The sequence below is a fragment of the Suillus subalutaceus genome (genome assembly GCF_016647625.1).
Source record: "Suillus subalutaceus strain FC151 chromosome Unknown DFJ58scaffold_261, whole genome shotgun sequence".
Classification (NCBI taxonomy): domain Eukaryota; kingdom Fungi; phylum Basidiomycota; class Agaricomycetes; order Boletales; family Suillaceae; genus Suillus; species Suillus subalutaceus.
In genome coordinates this window covers 23,151-46,760 of record NW_024540510.1, presented here as the reverse complement: position 1 = coordinate 46,760, position 23,610 = coordinate 23,151, and the positions used below count along the sequence as shown (strand labels likewise).

Genomic DNA, 23,610 nt, shown 5'->3' with positions numbered 1-23,610 from the left:
GCAAAGCAGTCACATACGCAGGCAACGAACACCGCAAAAAGTTCGACACCAAGAGTCTAACGACAGTGTCAATATCTCGCATCAGCTAGCTATTACACCGCACCTAAAGGCTAACTACCCTTCTCCTTGCATGAATGATCGGCAGACGGATGCCTTGTCCATTGGAAACAGGTTCGGCACGCTCCAGCACATTCTGGATAATGGAGGATCGAACCCAAGAATACAGAAACTGTGTGAGGAAGTGAGTCGGCGATGTTTTGCAGTGAGTGGATGCCATGGGGGATGGATGCTTTATAGGTGTACGAAGACGAGCGGTTGAATGGTCCAGGTGGTCATGTCGGTGTTTGGCTGGCCGTGGTACAGTCGCTTGGATCCTTCTAGCAAGAGTACCATAATGTGAAGAAATATCTTGAGAATGGCGGAAGCGGGAAGGCTTGCAGCAGATTGGTGGGTTCCCTTCACTGACACAGCTGATGTGACGGACCCCGGCCATGTCGGACATGATCATAATGTCCTTGATGTACTTCAAATGTACTCGACTCAAAGCCCGACTACAACCGTGAGCTTCGCAGCCGAGAACAATGTATACCCGTGGCATGTCCGAAGAATACTGATATTACAGCTGAATGAGTCGTACCTGTGGGAGGGGAAAAGATGGGTCGTACATACCTGACAGAAGCGGTGGAGTGCAGGTGGAGCTCGAGTGGAGCACGCACATGCGCAACCTATGCCAAACGCACCACACTAAATCCATTATGTATCACAGTCGACATATCAATATTTTGAATGGGTGGTGTCTAGAGCCTGCAATGTGCTTGCCATCGCATGTCATGTCATGAACAGTTGCAGTTCGGAGTCGGCGTCTACATCTATATCGTTGTTAGCTTTTGTACTAGGCCAGAGATGTGTGTAGATAGAAAAGCAAATAAATGAACTAGCAGAATGGCACAACTAACCTCCCTTGAGTCTGGACTGCCAACGTACACCCTTCAACGCTTCACCTTCCTCTTACCTCATCCAGAAAAGGACCCGTGATGCGTGCGTGCTCGCTCTCTTCTACCTCGGTTATAATATCACAACGATGCAGAAATTAGGGTAAGGGCAATGCGATCGCAATAAAACCCGATGCTAAGACGTACCGGTGTCGCTAAACTCTTCACAGTTGGTGCTGATTTTGTTTTGGATATAGTGGTGGGTGCATGCATTTAGATTTAAATCTTTGTAGTGGAATCCGTGAAGTTTCCGTAGTAGTTAGGGATGTGGATAGGAACGCAATATGAGTGTGGGTGCGCCAAGTGCGTGATGGCAGTACCAATATCTCGCACAAACCAGCTACTGAACCGACACCTAAAGGCTAACGATCCCTCTCTGACTCTTGTATAAATGATCGACGGACGGATGTCTTGTCCGTTGGAACCGGTTCGGCACGCTCCGGCACGTTCTGGATAGTGGAGGAGCGAACCCAAGAATTCAGAAGCTGTGTGTGAGGAAGTGAGTTGGCGATGCTTCTGCGGTGAGGTGGATGCCATGGGGATGGATGCTTTGTGGGTGTACGAAGACGAGGCCCAGGTAGTCATGTGCATGTCGGTGTTTGGCTGGTAGTAGTACTTATGTCGAGAAATTTACGGTGGCGCTCAGCCAAAAGGCCACGCGAGGTCACGTGACTTCGATCAATTACCTTTTGTGGTCGGGATTCGGTAACCTCGCCGGCACATGACCAGGTTCCTGTGACGGCGTGAGTTTGGGCTTAAAAATAGAAGTGAAAAACACGTGATGATGAAGATGAGTGGGGGAATGCGTTCCATTCAAATCCGACTAACACTGTATTCGATGCCAAACATCTCATTGGCCGGAAAACGGACGACTTGGAATTAAAGCGTGACATCAAACATTTTCCCTTCCAACATTCGAGTTGTTAGCAAGGGTGATAATCAGTTACAAGGGCGACACCATTCAAATCCGACTAACACTGTATTCAAAGCCAAACGTCTCATTGGCCGGAAAACGGACAACTTGGAATTAAAGCGTGACATCAAACACTTTCCCTTCCAACATTCGAGTTGTTAGCAAGGGTGACAATCAGTTACAAGGGCGACACACTCCACAGAGGAGATCAGTGCTATGATTCTGACAAAGATGAAGGAGACTGCAGAGGCCTATCTCAGCACAGAGGAGATCAGTGCTATGATTCTGACAAAGATGAAGGAGACCGCAGAGGAGATCAGTGCTACGATTCTGACAAAGATGAAGGAGACTGCAGATCTGGCGTATCTCAGCACAGAGGAGATCAGCGCTATGATTCTGGCTCGTTCGAACGGATCGAACGCAGTGGATTGCAGATGCGGGAAGTAGCATGCGGACATGGTGTTAATGATGATGAGCAGTAAGGTAGAGGGCACGAGAGTACTATAGTAGTATTAGTAGTAGCAAGCAGCGAGAGATGTATAGTATAGGTTGTTACAGTACTGGAGTCTGCAGCAGCAGACTCAAAGAAGCGAAGGATGGTGGAAAAAGAGGGCTGGTGTCACTTTCTGCGAGAAACACGCTCTCCTCGTGCAGTGCGCGCCTCGTTTATGGCTTTGAGGAGCTGTGTGTGCCCCAGTTCGGCCTCCGGATAAGATGCAAGGAAGCGGGCCTCGTTCGAATCATACCTGGAGCCAAAATCAATGGTGAGCAGTATGAACAAGACAGTATTTGCATGGGACTTACTCATTAATGAACTCCAGCGCGATTGTGGCCCTCTGATGGTACTTTGATGCGAACCGTCGGTTGGCGCCTTGGTACCATTCCTTTGGCCAATCCTTGAGTGGCGTTACCAGTCCTCTGTCGGGATCGCCAACAAGCCAGTGTTCAACAATCTCCTTCCAGGACCTGCTCTTCAGGCTGGTAGTGCCGTTGGGACGAGATACTGGCACCCGAGGGATGACGAGGCCAGCTGTAGGGAGCTTCTGTGAAGTGACACGGATGGACAGCGTGGCAGGGAGCTGTTGCTGTGGCAATGCGGCAGTGTAGATGGATGGCGGGGTAGGAATTTGGTTGATGACAGGCCTAGCAGGTGGCAGCTGTGGAGCAGCGGCATGCGCTCCTACAACAGGCCCAGATGGAGTATATGATGGAGTTGGTGTGTGGGAAGCACACTCTGAAGAGACGTCAGTGAAGCGAGATGAATCAAGAAGTTGGAGAGCGGTTGCTGTGGTGCAGGCAGCCTGCACTACACTTGTTAGTGAGCGCAGTGAGTTGTTCACTGATCCAATCTCGTTGCGCAGGGAGTTGACATCTGTTGTAACAGATGCATGGACCATGCGGAGCTCTTCCGTGGATGCTGGTCTTGCGAGAGCATATTCACCAGCGAGGGAGGCATCAGCACCACGGGAGATGGGGGCAAGGGCATCACTGTAGTCGGTCTCGTATGTATGTAGTTCATCCAGGAGGTAGCGAACAAGTGTATCACGCTGAGAAATAGATACAATAAGAGAAAAAAACATTGCGTCAGTCAAGTGTCAGCTGTAAGAACGTGAAATGTACGTGCTCGCCTTCAGCCCATCCACCCCACCACCGAACTTTAGCAAGCGTCCACCGTTGGCCCACTGGAGCGAACATAAACGAATATTGTGCGCCCCCACGACGAAAGCAGTGAGTTGAGAAATTACCCAGGATTCCGGCACCGGCAGTCGACTCATTGATCCATTTCTGTACAGTATCGTGAGAGATTGGCTGTCCAGGGTGCATGACACCGTTTGCACTCATTGCAGGGAAAACGAAGTCGTTCGGCTGAAGTGTGCGTGCATAGTGAAATAATTCAAGCCATTTGATCCAAACTAACGTCCAGAAGAAGTTGTCACAGGCTGGCATGTCGGGGCGTGGATATATCTTGTAGTGATTTGCTGGTGAGGTTATCATTTAGTCATTCAATCCAAAGTTTGATGCAAGCGACGTACACCTTAAATCTGCCTCCCACTTGCCCTTATCAACCTTCTTTGCCACCCTTTACGGTTCGAGAGGAAGATCTCGAAGTGAGACGCTCGTTCATGCAGCGTCAGCGTCTCACCTGCAAGATACGATTTGAGCAGGCCGTCCAAAATAGTTGCATCAAGTGAGATATCCTTTCGTTGCAGTTTGATGAGCTCAAAACACCTGCAAATAGCAAGTTAGATAGCGCACATGCCCAGACAAATTCAGTTGGACCTTGTCCATAGTGTCCATCCATTGGATGCAAACACGACTTGTTCGAGATGACGGGTGAGTTGTGTCCTCACGGCCAAGTCTAGATGCATATCTGAAGGCCGCGCACCAGTCATCGCCTTCTGGATCATATGCAGCGCAATCTCCAGTGGACATGAAGCCTGATGCCACCGGAGGGTCCGATCCATGTAGTCCTTTGTCATTGCCATCGAGTGAGTACGGTCTCCACCCTCTGCACTTGCTTTATGCTTGATGGATGACAGGACGTCATAAATGTCTGCGGAATCGGCGGGATTTCCTTCCCACCGCTGTCTTGCCTCGTTTAAGTGCCATTTTCCGCGATAGGTGTCCCCATCTCTGGTATGTAGATCAATACTTTGAGTTTACTGTTGGAATTTGTGAACGGAACACTCACGATAACTCCCACAGTTTTTTAAATGCCGAACGGATGCTCTCGACAGTCGTTTTGGAGAGATTCTCATGGAACCCTTTCAGGGACATGTAGAGTGCCAGAGCTTTGTCGGAGCATCTGTTCGGTATCCGATCAAATGCATCTTTGAAGGCCGGGTCATCGTACACGTCACTATCGGCATGCGTTTCGACATTTGCGGGCAGCAACGGCATCGGAACGAGCAGGTCTTCGGAACATGGGCTTTCAAAGTGGCTTGCTAGCCATTCCCGTCCACGTCGAACATGCCCGGCATAGTTCACCCTCGTGTTGTTTGCCTGAAGGTGAGTTTCTATACCAAGTTCCTTACACTTTTTGACATCAGCTAACGCTGTCTTTGTGGTCGCCGTTCTCTTCTTTCTCCCGGCCTTCTTTTGAGCAGGGTCAGGCAGCTGGGAAGCTTTTGACCCCTTCTTTGATCGTGCCATGGTTTGTAGTATGTTGCAAGGCTAGTTTGAAATTTTTGAGCGGGATCTCAGGGGCCTGTAACTAGTACTTTGATGTCATTTCACATTTCACACAGTTTACGAGAGCAATGTTAATGATACACGGTGTTATTGATACAGTTTATAGACTAATATACTGCTGTACTGCTTCTGGTGCCATGTGGCTGAGTATGACTGTCGGAACACGCACATACATAGGAGATAATTGGCTGGGAGTAGCGTTGCCCAAAGTGTTGCGTCCAAAGCGCTCACAATTAACTTTAACAATATAAACTTCAATATCGCACCTCAATGCCATAAGCGTCAAGTGGGAAATGACTCGGAATGTTGGCCGAAGGTTTGGCTGGTCTGCTGAGCGTTCGGCAACTAAAACACTGGTTAACAGCTGCCGACAAACACCATGCTGCTTACTTTGCATAATGTGCGCAGATATGCACCCTCCCATACACTCCCATACATCTTCTCAATGATGGCGTCATCATCCCAGCCGAAATTCTGACGGCAGAAGTCGGCAAGGCTTGCAAGATCTGGCTGGTGGGATAACACATCTGATGGCAGCATCGTCGTACCGCTCCCAGTGGCTGAAAATAATGTGAGAGGATGGACATACTTGCCAAGTAATGCATGTTGTGGGAAATTATGTGGAATATGATCTGCGACGGCCTTGTACCTGCGCTCAAGGAAATTGTGAGGGTCACAAGTGAGCAGAAGACGTAAGTCCTCAATGAGCTCCTTGGCCCGCTTCGAGAATTCATCCGGTGTCAGTGACAGGAAGGCATCAAGCATCATCCGACCTATTTTGCTGTGCTGTGCCACCTTGTGCGCGATTTCAATACCACAACCAGGCACACCTCCATCATAATCACCACCCACGAGCAGGGCGATGAGGAGTCTGTCTCCTCGGGTTAAGGAGCAGCCATGTTCAAGGCCATCTTCTGTATAGACCTGTACATTGAGATAATCCTTGTCTTTTTTTGCGCTACCAAGAATTAATGGTAACGGATTGACAGGAAAGCGATAGCATACCTTCGGATGATGCAGGGAGCACCAAAGATCAAGGTGTCGCTATCCTCGGTCATCACGGCATCGATGACACCATGGGTGTTCATGGCAGCGAGCTCTGCTTCACCTTCACTCGGAGCCTATTTAAGTACCAATGAGACAACGACATCATAAGGGAAATCAGCGACAAAAGCATACCTCAGTCCAATGAAAACCAAACAGCTCCAGCATGCGCTGGAAGTCATGAGTGAGCCAGTGGGGGCTGCTTCTGACCTTTCGACCTTTGTCTGGTAGGCGCCGCAGGCCATCAAAGACAAACACAGCATGCAGGGGCAGCTTGAGCAGCGTGCCTAGTCGGAAAAAAAGTGTGCGCAGCTCTGGTGACTTTCCAGCACCTGCATGGTTCATCCGAAAGACAGCGCACACACTGTGCATCCATGCACTAACAACACAAGTCAGTTCAACCGACGGACAAAAGAAGAGAAGTACTGTACCTAGCATCAATCCCAATCTTGAACAGTTTGACATTGCGGTTGCCGTCAATGACTTCGGTCTTCAGTTCTGACAATGCAAGCTCTTTGAGGGTTCGGTTGTCGGCAGATAAAGCGACTCACTGCAGAGAGCATCAGCACCTCACCCGAAGTCAAAGTTCTCAGCTCACCTCCCATAGTCCAGGGATTCCCATACTGATCCGTGATGATAGTACACAAGGACAAAAAATGTTCGAAAGGGGGAAAGAAAGAAAGGGGCTGGGTGCAGGTGTCACCTGACCGCTGTTGAAAGCAGCAGTCTCGTCAGCTACAAGAAAGGAAGGTGAGTCTATCAATAAGGCTATAGAAACGAACATACCAGTGTTATGCTTGATGAGGGCGGTCATGACACCACCAGCAGTCTCAATACTGAGCAATAGAGGAGCAACGTCAAGAAGCAGGGGGTTCAAAACGGGCATGAGTGAGGGAAGTGTAGAAATTGATACACCCAAGGAAGGAGTGCATAGTTGATGGCAGGGTGCGCTTAGCATGCTCACAAGCCATCTGCAGATGACAGAGTGCAAGAGTGAAAGCCATTGAAAGTATAATCGAGTAGGGCAGGATTTGTTGGAGTAAGTGTCGTCACAGATAACCTTTGATGTGAGCATGAATGTGAATACGAAAAGATGGTGACCAGAAGGATTCTGGCGCCTCACCTGGTTTATTTCTCGCAATTGGAACATGCCCTGCGCCACAATACTCCAGGATTTGTTGGAGTAAGTGTCGTCACAGATAACCTTTGATGTGAGCATGAATGTGGATACGAAAAGATGGTGACCAGAAGGATACTGGCGCCTCACCTGGTTTATTTCTCGCAATTGGAACATGCCCTGCGCTACAATACTCCAGGATTTGTTGGAGTAAGTGTCGTCACAGATAACCTTTGATGTGAGCATACAAAAAGATGGTGGCCAGAAGGATACTGGCGCCTCACCTGGTTTATTTCTCGCAATTGGAACATGCCCTGTGCTACAATACTCCAGGATTTGTTGGAGTAAATGTTGTCACAGATAACCTTTGATGTGAGCAGAGCCGCTGCTTTGCGGATCTGATGGGGTGGTACGAGTGGGAGAGCAGTGCTGCCAGATTTTTGTCCAGACGCCCTGTAAAATGTGAGTGCTGAGAACTATGAAATGAAAATAAAAATGGACTTCTTCTCCGAGTCCAGGGGAGGTGATGTTGTGGCATTGTTGGTGATATTGACCTCAAGGCTCCAGAGTACTGCGCGTGGCAGCATGCAGGATGTGGGAAAATGTCGCGCCCACGTGACTGGGACACCTAAGCCTTATGGTGGCTGTGTAGGACGAGTCCAGGAGAGAAGGAGAATGTTGAGGAGTGCACAAGTGCATGAGCATGCCTAATAATTTGTAAAGTACTGTAAAGTACGATTTTGAGTGGGTAAAGTGAGTAAAGTGCAGGAGAACGAGAAATACACTGTAAATTTTGTAAATTTTGTAAATCTTGAACTTCCGGGCAGGCTCCCAGCTGCACCTGCAAACATCATAATTTTTTTTTGCTTCCGCAATTAGGTGCCTGGCGGATGATTTACATTAATATAATTATTACCTAGGTATTATATATATTAATGGCAGTCAACACCTGAGCGCTGAGCGCTGAGCAGTCTGCTTGGTCTGCCAGACTTTGGATGGTGACTTGACTCAGCGATTTGCATTGATACAAGAAAAAAAACATTTAATGCTTGCAAGTTTCTAATTAATAGTTCAACTTTCAACACTATGTACTTCGGTCCTGGCTCATCATTGGTGGAAATACACATCAGCGCGAGCAACTCGCGTGCCGAACCCTAAGTTAGGTGCATGCGGCAGGACAATGCAGAATTCCAACCGTGTGTCAGCACAATGCAGAATTCCAACCGCGTGTCACGTGACTTTGGATTCCCAGAATCTGAGACGAATCCCCTTTACAGAATTTACCTTAGCTAATCGTAAATTTCTCCAAATATCCCGACATAATTGCCACTTCAGGGTACGTACTATGAGTGAACCCCACGGTGTATTTTGACAGGCGTAAAGGATACAAATTCACTCTGGAAGCGCATGCTTTATAACTTAGGCTGAGTTCAGTCCTGTAAACGTTAGCGTCCAGCAACAGCGTACAAACTGAACATATAAATCATTATTCCGGATGTCCCGGATATTCTGAGACGCCACATGCACTGGATATAGACAACTAAATAAGTACAACAACGAAACTTAAAATCAGACAAAAAACCAGTTCTCCCCAAACAATCGTTAACTTCATCAAGCAGCTCCTGTGCTACACACCATTGCCAGTCGATATATGCACGCGCTCCTGGAAAGCGATTGAGGACAAGCCGGTTGCTGCGTCGGAGTTGGTCGCGAGGTTAGCGTGATATAAATATTCTCGAATGCCAAGGATCAGGCGTGGTCCCAACACAAACATCTGCGCGACCGGGAAAATTTGAAAAACCCCCTCATATATCTGAGCACCCGGGGAAGATTGGTCCTATAGAAAATGATGAACCGTGGTCGCATACAAAGGTCAGTGAAAAACTGGCATACAAATACGTTTGTTGGTAACAAGAAATTAATGAGACGGCAACAAGAAACAAAAAGAAAGCTAGCATGTCCTATCCTTCAGCGGAAAAAGAGAACCACATTCACAATATGAGCTCACCTCGCAAAGTAAAACATGTGAGTTTTCATCAACACCATGAAACAACACCGGATAATTCCTCCTGCCGAATGTTGTCGCAGTTCGTTGAAGTGTTTTACAGCAACCAAGACTGCAAGACACAGTGCGAAGAGCTCCCACACAGTACCAACTATCCAAGCAATGGCACCAAGAAGCAGGGTATCTCTCGTACAGGCGATCGTGCACTGATAGGTGCCGGAGAGGATCAGTTCCTCTAGTATACATCAATAAGCACCATTCATATTTTTTCATCCACAATTAAACGTACCGCCTGAAGTATGCATCGTTATCATCACGGCGACCACTCCGCTGAAGATGATGGTAGCCAGGAAGGTGACGACGAGAAATACCAGTATTTTTCTGGATCGTTGATACATGGCATATAACCGAGTGATCAAGATGGCTTGCAAGAATTTTCAATCAAGTCAATATCACTGAGGTCTTGTAACCGTAAAGCTCACCTCCCAGCATTGGGTTTACCACGACACTTGTCCAATTCCATATGACGTATACAATCGGGCCTGAGGAATACAGTCAGTGATCAGCCTCGGGTAGCACACTCCAAACAGACTCACATCTGTGGCATTCATTATAGTGAACCAAGAAGCTGGTCAAGAACCGCACTCACTCCTACAGGGCGTTACGGTTAATCGAGGGGGAAGAGCAGACATCAGTGCAAAAGACTCACTGTGTCTGTCAACAGGATTGTCGGAACACTGGCTGTATGTCGCAGGTCAGAAGAAGCAAAGATCGTGAATGTGAGAAGAGATACATAGTATGTGCAAACTGATTGTGAGATATGGCTCATCAGTACAACAACAGTGCTGAACCTTACAAACATACACAGCAAATGGCATTCCAAGATAGCGCACCTAGGATATTTTCAAGAGTCAGGCCGAGTTGCAAACTACAGCTGTAATGCAAGCTACATACACTTAGATACAGAACGGTCATAATTGACCAACGTTGCCTCTGTCGCAAATCAATTTTGTTCCTCTGATGTGGAATTCCGCTCACCCAGATCAGGTCGACCTAAAATCATTCTTAGCGAGATGGCTGCTCCGGTCATAGCGTTACCAATACCTCTTGTCCGAATGTAAGTGCTTAAAATACTTTTAGAATATCAGTGATTTCTTGATATTATCATGCTCACCCCAATCATATGTCATTACAACAATAGCGGCAACTGCGAAACCACAGTCGAGGTTAGATCGAGACGTCAGCGGTAGCGACAACCTCCGACTGCTCTCCACGAACCTACATAATAACTGGTAACACGATATAAATTGATTGACGGCCAGTAACTGGGGTCGTCTGAGACCAGGGTCATAGTAGTACTGTTAGAGGATGGGTGTGAGGGAGCGGGGAACTTGGTGGATGTACGACGAGGGAGTTCGGGCTAGATATGATATGCAACCATCTAGCGCTTGTATGGCTAAAATGAGCATCATCAAAGGGATTTTGTTCGTTCCTGCTTAGATTGACAAAGAAACAATGCAAAATATGAGCATCCTGATTTCGGCAACCCATTCCAGGTGTGCATGTCCATGATTGACATAATTTAGTTACCATCGAGACTTCGGTCATGAAAAGAAGCCACTCCTTCCTGTATCTACCAGTGAGAACATAGCCTCGATAAAGAGCGAGCATCATTTCCATAAATAATACCTGCCGACAGCCGCTGCGGATGGTGGGACGCTGGCACACAAACACGTAATATCGTCCACATGAGTACCGAAATATAATGGCGGAAGCGGGGAGGATTGCAGCAAGTTGGTGGGTTCGGGGCTTCACTGACACAGCTGATGTGATGGACTCCGGACATGTCCCATAATATCCTTGATGTAATCTAAATGTACTTGACTCAAAGCATGACTACAACCGTGAGCCCCAGCCGAGAAACAACGTATACCCGTGGCATGCCCGAAGTATACTGACATTACAGCTGAATGAGTTGTATCTGTGCGAGGGAACAAATGGATCGTACATACCTCCGCTGCACTGCTTTGAGCGGTGCAGAACACCTGGCCAGACACTTGAGTCTCGAGCAGCAGTATGTTTAATAATCGTGGGATCTCCTAGTAGAAGGGACGAGGAAACTGGCAGAGTGAATGTCTGGGGTAGCCTACGCACGAGAAATCAATTTGAACTCATCTGATACCGACTCGAATATTGGATACTTCAAGGTTCACGCATGCACGGCTCATGTCGACAAGGTCGATTTTGGGTCAGATCTGACTAGTCACTAGTCAACGTCAACCCGTGTATTTTGACAGGCGCAAAGGATACAAATTCACTCTGCAGGAAGCACGAGCTTTATATCAAGGCCAAGTTTAGTACTGTATTTAAACGATGCCGCGGCGATGACGTTAGCGCAACTCGCTGCAGCATACAAATGGGCCGTGGGAACAGATTCAACATCATAAATATTTCCAACTTCACACCAACTGCATAAGTGAGCTTACATGCGGCGCCGGGCGCATGTACCAGATATAGATAACTAAACAATTACCACAAACGAAACTTGGGATCAGACAAAAAACAAATTCTCCAGCTCCCTGCAGAGCACCAAACAATGGTTAACTTCATCGACCATCTCCGTGCTACACACCATTGCCGGTCGATATATGCACGCGCTCCTGGAAAGCGATTGAGGTCATGCCAGTTGCTGCGTCGGAGTCAGTCACAAGGTTAGCGTGATATTCTCGAATGCCAAGGATCAGGCGTGGTCCCAACACAAACATCTGCACGACCGGGAAAATTTGATTAAACACCGCATACATCTGAGTACCCCGGGAAGATTGGTCCTATAGAAAATGATGAACCGTGGTCGCACACAGAGGTCAGTGAAAAACTGGCATACTAATAAGTTTGTTGGTAACAGGAAACTAATGAGGCGGCAACAAGAAACAACAATAAAGCTAGCGTGTCCGATCCTTCAGCGGAAAAAGAGAAATATATTCACAATTTGAGCTCACCTCGCAAAGTAAAACACGTGAGTTTTCATCAACACCATAAACAAATATCCGGTGATCCCTCCTGCCGAATGTTGTGGCAGCTCGCTGAAGTGTTTTACAGCAACCCAGACTGCGAGACACAGTGCGAAGACCTCCCACACAGTGCCAAGTATCCAAGAAATGGCACCCAGAAGCAGGGCATCTCCTGCATAGGCAATCGTGCACTGGTAGGTGCCGGAGATGATCAGTTCCTCTGGTATATATCAATGAGCTTCAGGCATATTTTTTTCTTCGTCCGCAATTAAGCGTACCCCCTGAAATATGTATCGTTGTCATTACGGTGACCACTGCGCTGAAAATGACAGCAGCCAGGAATGTTATGGCGAGAAGTATCTGGATCTTTCTGGATCGTTGATACATGACATGTAACCGAGCGATCATGATGACTTGCGAGATGTTTCAGTCAACTCAATATCACTGAGGTTTTACAACCGCAAAGCTCGCCCCCCAGCATTGGAAAGACCACAACACTTGTCCAATTCCATATGACGTACACAATCCAGCCCGAGGAACCTAGTCAGTGATCAGCCTCAGGTGGATCACACACTACAAACAGACTCACATCTGTAGCATTCGTTATAGTGAACGAAGAAGCTGGTCAAGAACCACACTCACCTCTGTAGGGCGCGAAGGTTAATTGGAGGGGAAGAGCATGTATCAGTGCAAAAGACTCACTGTGTCTGTCAACAAGATTGTCGGAAGACTGTCTGTATGTTGCAGGTCAGAAGAGGCAAAGATCGTGAACGTGAGAAGACATACTCAGTATGTGCACACTACAAACTGATTGTGAGATATGGTTCATCAGTACAGCAACATTGCTGAGCTTTCCGAACATACATAACATACAACATTCCAAGATAGCGTACCTAAGATATTTTCAAGAGTCAGCACAAGTTGTAAACCACAGCTGCAATGCAAGCTACATACGCTTAGATACAGAACGGTCATAAGTGACCAACGTTGCCTCTGTCACAAATCAATTTTGTTCCTCTGGTGCGGAATTCCGCTCATCCAGATCAGTTCGAACTAAAATCATTCTTAGCGAGATGGCTGCTCTGGTCACTAGCATTACCAATACCTCTTGTCCTGAATGCAAGTGCTGAAAATAGTTGTAGGATATCAGCAGTTCTTTAATATTAAGCATGCTCACCCCAATCATACGTCACTACAACGGACGGCGGCAGCTGCGAAACCACGGTCAAGGTTAGGATCGAGACGTCAGCGGAAGCGATAATCTCCGACTGCTCTCCATGAACCTACAGAATAACTCGGCAACACGATATGAAACTAATTGACGGCCACAAACTAGGGTCATCTGAGACTAAGGTCATAGTAGTACTGTTAGAGGATGGATGCGAGTGAGCTGCGAATCGTACGACGAGGGAGTTCGGGCTAGATATACAACCATCTAGCGGTTGTATGGCCGAGATGACCATCATCAAAGGGATTATATCTGTTCCTAAGGATCTGATGGAAACAGTGCAAAAGATGTACATCCTGCTCACTCCCGGTGTGCATTCTCATATTTAGTTAGCACCAAAACTTCGGTCATCACAAAAGCCACTCTTTCCTGTGTCTCCCACTAGCCTCGATAAAGAATGAACATTCATTTCCATCACCACAGCTGCTAACAATATCCCGCTGCGGAATGGTGGGATGACGGCACACAAAGACGTACTACCGAGTCCACAAGAGAACCGAAATATGATGGCGGAATCGGGAAGGAATGCAGCAAGTCGGTGGGTTCGGGACTTTGATCACATGTACAGCCAATGTGATGGACTGCGGACATGTCGGACATGACCATGATATCCTTGATGTAATTCAAATGTACCCGTGAGCCCCACAGCCGAGAAACAACGTATACCCGTGGCATGCTCGAAGCATACTGATATTACAGTTAAATGAGTTGTATCTGTGCGAGGGAAAAAATGAGTCGTTCATGCCTCCCCTGCATTGCTATGAGCGGTGCAGAACACCTGGCCAGACACTTGAGTCTCGAGCAGCAGCGTGTTTAATAATTGTGAAATCTCCTAGTAGAAGGGAGGAGGAAACTGGCAGAGTGAATATCTGAGGCATGCACGAGAAATTAACTTGAACTCATCCGATACTGACTCGAACATCAGATACTTCAAAGTTCATGTACCTGTGGCTCATGTCGACGAGGTCGATCTTGATGGGTTTTCTGCTCGGGTGATGTATCGAAGGGCCAGAAGATGACGTGGTTGTGACTCAATTGGCGACTGTACACCAACAAAGCGCAACCACGTCATTTGTAGCTGTGATGCTGTTAATAATCAAACCGCTCGCAATAAGGAGAAGATGAGTAACTCAGTTTGATTAGGACTTAGCGGATGGTCTGGATGATGTTGGACTCCACATACCCCGTGGTTATTCTCCTGGATCATGAATTGACCTCAAGGTGATTGACATGTGCTGCAGGTTGAGAGTACCCCCGCAAGTGACTGACTTGAAGCTTCGAGAGCGAGAGTGGCGGTTGAGAAATGAGGATATGGGGATATGTAAATGGAGACGGCCCAGACAGGGCAATGAGATGTGATATGATGGAACATGAGAGGGAACACGGAGGCTAATAGAGAAGCCTGACAAAGAAATATAAGCGAGTCAAGGCATACGGGTCAAGGCGTGGCAAGCGAGGACACAGTTCATGGGATGAAAGTGTATGGAAAAATGATAGACGCCGATAGAGATAATGGCGAGTTGAGGAAGAGTGATAAGTACTGTCCTCGAGTTACCGGTGTAATGGGGAGATCTGGCAGGATGGTCTGGCGCAGGTCATAGGGAGTGCCAGGGGTTCTGGCGCAGTAGCAGGAGTCCTGGCTCGTAGTCGGTAAAGTCCTGGCTTGTCGTAGTCGGTCCTCGATAGATAGAGCCGCAGCCTCCCGTTATAGAGGTTTGGCCTTGGGTTTCCCTTGCAGTCCGTGCCCGTTCCACCGGAGGTGAGGCCTTGAGGAGCAATTGGGGTCGGGAAAATCACAGATTATTTCTCGGGAGATCAGGGTGACGCGTTGACGGATGGTAGGTGGAGGCAATTTGATCAGTTGTACTGGAAGACGCATGAGATGGAGGATTGCCTACGTGTGGCTTCGAGGTTAGATGCAATGGTTAAAACGTTGCGTATCAGTTTGCGTCCTCATAAGTAGAGGGACTACAAACGCACTATTATCCAGCATTGATAGGTGTAGCCTCCTTCACACAGAGTCCTTCTCTCCACCAAGGGGTACATAGTCTGAGAGCGGCACTACATGTTGGAGTGTACCCAATGTGAGGTACTGGCACGTACGCCGAGGGTGATACAGTAGGTCAGTTGATTATTGGGTAACTCGGGTGTTCCCGGATTGGACTTACGACCGACCATCAATATTGCTACTCCGAGTCTGTCTTCACCTGAATAACTAATATTTGATTCTGGTCTACACGTCTCTCGTCAACGTAACATACTCATCCGGATTCCGGAAGCTGCCCCGGATCTTGGTCTGTGAACGACAGACCAGATTGTCCTAGCATTTTCTCATCTGGAGACACTGCCATCTCGACCGATTTTGTCAGCTCGCCCGTGGTCCTCACCATCGATTTGCTGCAAATTTAATGCAGGCACTGTTTGCGTATCCAAGTTCTTCAAGTTTTTCCCAACGACTAGGGCACCAAATATTGAAGTCGTTTCTTCCATGTATGATCCGTTCACAACTCGCTCTGGCATTCGGCCACTCGCCCTTGACATAGTACCTGGCCTCCCCTCATCATGCACTACTGCGCTTTTCCAGGCTCAGCGGCAAAGACAAAGATTCCGTTTGGAGAGTGTGCGCTGGGAGACACCTTCCATTAGTTTCATCACCCCTTCAGTTAATAACCTCTGGAGTGTCACATGTCCGAGTCACTGGTCGGAGCTCAGCAGATTCAACCTCTCTCACCCACACGTCCTTCGTGAACATCATTTACTTTTTTACTCCTACCTGCAACAATATGTGTCATCTCATACGCTCCACTTTTTAATTTCTGAATCTCTGAATCTGCAGATCGTCGTGGTGGATATAACCCTATCAGATACTGGTTCTCACTCTCGCCGGTGGGACGTTCACAGGCGTAGTTTGGTCGTGATGAGCAAAACAAATTCATACCTAAGCGATTTTCCTAACCTTTTAATTCAGAATCAGGGAGCTGCGCTTCTGCTTGATCCTGCTGTCTCGCCTGAAAGCGTTAGTATTTTGCATTGTGCATCAAGTCCGCATCACCCTCTCGACGACAGTGTTGGGAACGAAAGATCACGAGCACACAGTATATCGCATCCATAACCCACAGCGTAAGCCCAGTGAAACGATATGACTTAATTAAGGGTGGTCATGGGATGTAATAAACCGCGAACCACAGCGCAATTTCCTTTTTTTTTCACGTGTTGCTGCTTTCAGGCATATATCAACACCAGGAACATAAGCATTACAGAGTAGATATACAGCTATACCAACATAATATAAATACATCCTCGATTGCGTTACAACGGAACCTCCTATGCTCTTCACATCCAGTCATCGTCGTCTGAATCCTCCTCCTCCTCCTCCTCCTCCTCCTCCTCCTCCTCCTCCTCCTCCTCCTCCTCCTCCTCCTCCTCCTCCTCCTCGTCGTCGTCGTCGTCGTCGTCTAAGTTCCGAAGTAACCTTAGTTGTTGCCATGCTTCCACCAGTTCTGATTCCATAACGATATCGATATCGGAATCCCCAAAGTAGTCATACCAGATGAAATCCGATAGAGTTGGAAACACCTCAGCCAGGAAATATGGAACGCGCGCAACTTTCGACACCTCAGAGTGTCCAAGATGCAGCTTTTGAAGGGCTGTTTGCGTGGGCCAAAGCTCTTCCGTCCCGTCCGGTGCTCGAGGAATTGTCGTTGACTGTGTAGCATCGAACGTCAGATGTAAGGTGTGCAGCGATCTGCACCTTGAAGCCAGTGACATCATGGCGGTGAAGGTGACGTTACAAGTGCCACGTCTCCTTGAAGCGAACTTCAATTCCCGAATATCCGGCCAGGCAACTGCGACATCATTGATGAACCTATCGTCAAGGTGGTAGTTTCCAATGCCGATGAATCTAACAGACGATAGCCTGCTGAACTTGAGCAAGGGCCGGAAGATTTCGGAGGGGAGTGGGATGGCAAGCTCATGATCATCCACATGTGATGCGTCCATCACATAGATCTGTTCCAAGGACCTGGTTTGGCACGAGGTGGACAATGATTCCACGAATGCGGTGATTTCGGTCGGGGAAGCAGGTTTGGAGTATCCGATACTGATATATGCTAGTTGCCGGGTGGTGACTTGACGAATGAAGTGTGTGCACTGTGGCAAGGAACCGCCAAAGAGACAGAGCTGTTCGAGACTATGCAATTCAAGGGGAATACCACCCGCATCGTTGGAGGTCCCGCGCAGAGTAAGCATGAGGGTTTGAAGACACCGAGCGTGCTGGATATTAGTGATCGTCTGCCTCGTCAGGCACGCATCTATTCCGTGAATGCTCAGTATAATTAACTTGGACAGCTTTTCGAAACTCGGAGGAACTGTAAAAGTCGTGGTATCATGGCCCGCTGAGATCAACAGTTGACGCAGGCCGTACGCTTCTACGGGAAGAGCATCAAGCAATTGCTCTACTTCATACGTCGGGACGCCTCCAGGTACATCAAACCTTAGCGCTTCCAATCCAGGCGACATGAACTGCCGAAGTAGCAAGAATTTCGAACTATACTCCGACCGACCAAATATGGCCTCGAAATCCAATGCGCAAAGGTTTGGGAAGAGTGTGGCGGGAGGGAACTGCTCGAAAATCCTCTGTAGGGTACGACCACTCGGGATGAGAGGTGGCTTCGGGGGAAGCACGCTACTGAATTTATTAATAAGAAGCCGCCGCACTCTTGATGCGTTCATTCTGAGACGCTCCCACTCAGTGGGAGTTGGCTCTCTGGAAAGATCCTGCAGATCGGAGTACGGTGAGTATTGTCCTGTCAAGATTCAAATAGTATACTTCACTCACGATGGTTTGATCCTCTGCGACCTCCCAGGTGTCTTGCGGTAGACACATAATGAGTGGTGCCAAACTTGACTGTTCGGACCAGAGGATATCGAGGGCGGGACCTGCCAGTGTGGAGCAGGTCATCGCCACGTTCACCAAGTCCTTCGCAGAGGACTTGACGTGTTCTAACACCGCATAGATGATATCTTCAGATTCAAGAGCGCGATGCATGATTAAAAGTTGTTGGTGGTGTTCAAGCATTTGCACAACACCCATTCTTATATATAACCAATCTTACAATGATTCACAGACCCACAGGTCTTCTTGTGATTTGTTCGCTTGGGTGTGACCACTTGTGGAGATCACAACACTGTGGACTCCATCCGCTGCTCCCTTGTGGACAGTATGAGACGTGACAAGACATTGTTCCACTTGGACTGTAGCGGCTATGGTCCACCACTGTCGCTAAAACGGCATTTTCCCACAAGATGCAGAGTACTCACAGTACGGTGTTCCCTGTAGAATAGCCGAAGCACAATAGACGCAATGGTTATCCACGTCAAATCGTGAAAGCCTCACCATGTATGTGGAGTAACTTTAAGAGGAGAGCGCTGGCAGGATCCAGGTGCTGAGCATTTTTTCCCTCAGCGTCGGCGCCTGTTAGTTGTCCTCGGAATGCCAGCCAAAGAGGTTTATGAAGGTCCGAGCAGAGATTCAATGTACTGATAATCTAAGCAATAGTTAAAGTCCAGACCGTCCGAGGGATAGCTCAGCTGAATGAGGGGAACATGGTTTGTAATAACACTTCAACAGTCAGAACCGATTGTGATTTGAAGTACAAAAGAGACAACTGGGACGCCGATCGTTAAGGAACTTGGGCAAAGGAAGTACGGTGCAATGGCAAGGAAGTTAGAATCCCACTCGCCTTCAGAACAATATGCACCGGAGAACGGTGACCCCCATACCTCCAGATACCTAAAGGAGTCCGACATATCGGAGTTCAAAAGCAGAGGACGCCCATCGTCTAGTCATCGCATTCGGAATCACACCTGAACCAGACACGACTCTCGCCGAACGAGTCGACACATGGAGAAGTAGCTGGAATTAGCTCTGAACAAGATGCTATCACTCGGTTACGGTAACCGTTGATCTTCTGCGGCTCTTTTCCCTTTTTGCCTTACTGTCTGCCTTTCAAGTTAAGGTTAGCGGCGTCTCCAGCCTCCACTAGTCTCACCAACACGATCATTCCTTTGCCGTTCAACAGACTGTCGTCGAACAGCTCCCCGTGCGGACCGTCAAACGTTGCTGCCGCTGCTTCCTATATGGGCTTCTTTGATCATGCTAGTGGAGTCTTCATGCAGGATCCTTCCACCTCTGACTCTGGTTATCCTTTGGAGTTTTCAGACACGACTCCTTTCATTGCATCTTTTCCTCTGCTCTGCCGGTCCTCCCTTATTGTTGTCTTCTCAGGTCAAGTTGCTTCTATCTCACGAGAATCTCACGAAATGCGTCGTCTAGCTCGCTCGAGTCGTCATTGCCTGCAGTTGGGGACCGAATCGATTCGCTTAGAAACGCCCGTGAATCAACCATGATGTATGTAGCTCAAGAACGAGCTATTTCAGGTCCACGCTATGGCATGGTCTGATAACGAGGGTGACAATAGTCACACAACTTTGCCAGCAAGACCATCCCTATGTTGGCCAAATGAGCACACTGCATGGCCGGTGCATTGCAATACTTATCGTTGGGCCAACCACATGTCCTATTTCATTTTTTGTACTCGACCCTTTGATCAACGCCTCAGCCACCTTCGGTTGTTTCTAGCGCTTGATACTCCCTCTCATACATAAACGCGCATATAACTCTCATTTCTTCACTCAATCTGATTCCGATTCTGATCCGAGTCCATCGTCATTCACTTACTACGTTTCAGTTCTACATATCTCTATCTCTATCATCATCACTCTTCGCGTCTTATATCACTCGTCTCCATTCCCAATCGAACTTACCCTAATTCTCGATGCGTTTATGAGCTTGTGCGATAACGAAGTTCTCGTTGACTGCGGTGTCTGAAGTGTCATCCTTACTCATCGAGATTGTCGCAGACAGTACCGCTTACTGTTTAGTTAGTCTCGCAATATGTCCTCCCTCGGTGAATTCATGAGTCAACCTACTAGCTCTGCGCTCTGACGGGTACAATATTTAATGACATGATCACCCATAATGTAGCTTTTGCCGAAGAGTCAGAGACTATCCTTTAGGACATCTTCTCGGATTCGTTTAGATCATAGAGCTGAATAGAGTGTATACCATTACTTTTATTGCTTGTATGTATATGATTGCATTTATATAGACGATGTGTTGGGTTGTGTCTGGCGTCGAACGTTGAGTGTTGGCACCCCATCTCGCGGAGAGACCTGGACAGGCATTAGTAGTAGTTTGCCAGCGTAGCTTCAGGGCTACTTGAGTCGGATCAATTTCTTTAATATGAGACTCATAAAACCCTAATGTGTCAAGCTGACCATATAGCAAACAATTTTCGTTTCATAAATCATATCCATATGCATACACATAACATACGACATACACGAGTAGGTAAACCAGCACCAAAACTCTCTTCAGAAACCAACCTCCGTCTCGATAAAATCATTGATGACGACCTTCCTGAGACCAATCAGTTCAAATGATGCCCATGTTGCTCACGCCAACGATGCGGCGGTAACGGCCACCAGCGCGTACATCGAGGGGACGACGTTCGGCCAATGACATATGTATGTACCATTGAAGTGTCTCCTCGGGAGAGCGCGGCTCGTCCATGTCGAGATACATAGGGCGCATATGCTCTGGGCAGCGTTCCTTGCAAACAGGCGCCAAGGGATAACGATTGATCATTCCACGTAGGACGGTCGGATCCTGCTCGTGCGAAATCTCATCATATTGGGAGTAAGGCCGGTATGACCGTGGATAGGCTGGCGCAGGAGTCGGGACGGTGACATGGGATGGAACTTCCCGAATATTTACGCTTGAGCTGTGTGCGGAGCGCGAGAGTGTTGGATGTAGGGCGCGGGTGGTAGGAAGAGGCGGAGCGGGAGCGGTGGGAGGAGGGATGTTCGAGCGATGAGTACTCGACTTGGCGCGAATACGTTCTGCCAGTCTGCCACTGTGAGTATGGTCGTTAAGGGTGCGTAGTACATCCGCCGAAGCTTGATCAACAGTGGCCTTCAAAGAAAGTGCTCTGAAACCGCTGCGAGGGAGGCCCTCAGTTGGTTGAGGGGAATGGGGAAACTTGGCCAGCAAGTCTGCACGCGTCTTAACGTTTGCGCGAGTCGGCCCATGGTAATATGTGTGTTGTGATAGTTTTCCGTGGTAGATCTCGAGCATCCCTGGAGCTTGCTCGACGTACACGATGTCGGACTTTTTAAGGGGAGTCTTGCCACTGTATGCGGGTTTGACCGGATCGTCACGAGGAGGCTCGCGCCTCCTCCCTTCTGAAGAGAATCCGTATGGCATCGATTTAGAGTGCTTAAGTGACACCTTCTGGTCGTCGTTGTACCTGAGTGTATTGATTAGTACGATGATAATGAGCAGAACACGAACACGGTCCACTCACTTTTGGAACATTTTCTTGAACGAATTCATGATTGATATGGGGAAAAAAGGAATGTAAAGTTGCCAAGAATGAGGCGGTAGTGTGTCTGCTGGTGTAGGGAATCTGCGTTTCAGTATATAAAGGTTGGGCTACTGTGGACGCACCACGGCATCTACAACCACAACCACAAAGCAATTGCTCGATATCTGAAAACCATTCAAGTGCGGATGCTCCGGCGAATGTTCCGATTACCCACCTAGAATCAAATCAATGGTATTGATGTGGCCCCATTTGCATCACAAAGGTAGAATATGCGACAACTAACCAATTATGGGCCACAGTTGCCACAAGCTGGCACAATGAATGCATCACGCGTCCTGCTCATTAATACCTCGAGTTCATAGCTTGTGCTCGATGAACGCGCGATAAGATTACCGGCAATGACGGACAGTACGCTGACTCGGATGCACGGAACACAAGGATAAGGAGCGACATGTACAGTGACTCTGACAAAAAACAGCCAGCTTCATCCAACAGTCTCGGTGCACCCGACCGGCTATATTTTAGTCCAAGTTGCTCAACATCGATAAAGATGCTTGGAGTGTATTCAGGCTGAAATATCAAGCAACCTGAAGCTGATGTTAGATCAGCGTGCACGTGCAGGTGGAAGCAGGTCATACCTCTCGTAAATCGCTATGAGTAATCCATCATACCTGGTTAGATACTTGAACAACGTGCTTGACAAGTGAGATTGAAATTAGAGGTCAGGAGGAAACGAGGGGAGCGAATGCCTGAACGCAGGTTGCGAATCACGCGACTGCGAAAAACGGAGAATCAAGGTATCATATATGCACTGATATAACGTACCTCTGGAAGGTGCTTTAGCACTGCGGAAACAGACTTTGGTTATGAGACTGCAAAGCAGTCACGTACGCACGCAACGAACACCGCAAAAATTTCGACACCAAGAGTCTAACGACAGTGTCAATATCTCGCATCAGCTAGCTATTACACCGCACCTAAAGGCTAACGACCCTTCTCCTTGCATGAATGATCGGCAGACGGATGCCTTGTCCATTGGAAACAGGTTCGGCACGCTCCAGCACATTCTGGATAATGGAGGAGCGAACCCAAGAATACAGAAACTGTGTGTGAGGAAGTGAGTCGGCGATGTTTTGCAGTGAGTGGATGCCATGGGGGATGGATGCTTTGTATATGTACGAAGACGAGCGGTTGAATGGTCATTCACATTCAAAGCGTGTACGGCATCACCGGCACCGCCCATTTATCATCGCTTTCGCTCCACTGCCTCCATTCCTGTTCACATCACTTGATCGTTATGACAGGGAATTGGATACGACGCATGTATGTACTTTGGTCGCATTTGTACTGATCAGCGTGTACATGAATTAGAAGAAAGGTTGTGGACCCCGTTCGTGTCGTAACTGACAATGTCTGCCACGAGGTTACCAGTCAACTTGGGCGGCGTTTCAGTGTCATTGATGAGCCAAGGTTGAACCCCTCACTCGACTGTACCAAGAATACGAATTACCAAAAGAATACTTCGAAGATCACACTGGCAGGTTGCCGAAATTTATAATCTATAAAGTAAGGGAGAACAGGTTTCGGGGAGTCACGGGTGCTCGCGTGGCTTTCGCTAAGGAGCGCTTCGCTCAGGACACTTAGGACACTTACAGTGTGTT

At 48.0% G+C, this 23,610-nt stretch overlaps 7 protein-coding genes across 7 annotated transcripts; 2 read left to right on the top strand and 5 right to left on the bottom strand.

The window, feature by feature from the left end:
- Positions 1 to 1,793: 1,793 nt before the first annotated feature.
- On the top strand, positions 1,794 to 2,241 carry DFJ58DRAFT_870573 (heat shock protein 70; the record flags this gene model as incomplete). Its single annotated transcript, XM_041394293.1, has 2 exons — positions 1,794 to 1,911; positions 2,108 to 2,241. Coding segments are annotated over 2 exons (252 nt in total), but the record flags the coding sequence as incomplete, so codon positions are not given.
- Positions 2,242 to 2,524: 283 nt separating this feature from the next.
- DFJ58DRAFT_671092 (uncharacterized protein) lies at positions 2,525 to 5,058 on the bottom strand (the record flags this gene model as incomplete). Its single annotated transcript, XM_041382924.1, has 7 exons — positions 2,525 to 2,651; positions 2,710 to 3,139; positions 3,218 to 3,452; positions 3,526 to 3,884; positions 3,959 to 4,134; positions 4,186 to 4,539; positions 4,598 to 5,058. The coding sequence occupies 7 exons, from the start codon at positions 5,056 to 5,058 to the stop codon at positions 2,525 to 2,527; spliced, it is 2,142 nt and encodes a 713-aa protein (XP_041235839.1).
- A 420-nt stretch (positions 5,059 to 5,478) lies between these two features.
- Positions 5,479 to 6,522, bottom strand: DFJ58DRAFT_639576 (PIN domain-like protein; the record flags this gene model as incomplete). The annotated part of the gene is made up of 3 exons (XM_041381327.1): positions 5,479 to 6,055; positions 6,103 to 6,218; positions 6,277 to 6,522. Coding segments are annotated over 3 exons (939 nt in total), but the record flags the coding sequence as incomplete, so codon positions are not given.
- A 730-nt stretch (positions 6,523 to 7,252) lies between these two features.
- Positions 7,253 to 7,435, bottom strand: DFJ58DRAFT_671082 (uncharacterized protein; the record flags this gene model as incomplete). The annotated part of the gene is made up of 1 exon (XM_041382923.1): positions 7,253 to 7,435. A coding segment is annotated over one exon (183 nt), but the record flags the coding sequence as incomplete, so codon positions are not given.
- Positions 7,436 to 16,835: 9,400 nt separating this feature from the next.
- Positions 16,836 to 18,549, bottom strand: DFJ58DRAFT_918150 (uncharacterized protein; the record flags this gene model as incomplete). The annotated part of the gene is made up of 2 exons (XM_041395580.1): positions 16,836 to 18,278; positions 18,340 to 18,549. The coding sequence occupies 2 exons, from the start codon at positions 18,547 to 18,549 to the stop codon at positions 16,836 to 16,838; spliced, it is 1,653 nt and encodes a 550-aa protein (XP_041235836.1).
- An 889-nt stretch (positions 18,550 to 19,438) lies between these two features.
- Positions 19,439 to 20,104, top strand: DFJ58DRAFT_822969 (uncharacterized protein; the record flags this gene model as incomplete). The annotated part of the gene is made up of 3 exons (XM_041392090.1): positions 19,439 to 19,500; positions 19,547 to 19,793; positions 19,837 to 20,104. Coding segments are annotated over 3 exons (360 nt in total), but the record flags the coding sequence as incomplete, so codon positions are not given.
- Positions 20,105 to 20,997: 893 nt separating this feature from the next.
- On the bottom strand, positions 20,998 to 21,957 carry DFJ58DRAFT_736312 (uncharacterized protein; the record flags this gene model as incomplete). Its single annotated transcript, XM_041386780.1, has 2 exons — positions 20,998 to 21,871; positions 21,929 to 21,957. 2 exons carry the CDS (start codon positions 21,955 to 21,957, stop codon positions 20,998 to 21,000), a joined length of 903 nt encoding a protein of 300 aa, XP_041235834.1.
- Between the last annotated feature and the right edge of the window lie 1,653 nt (positions 21,958 to 23,610).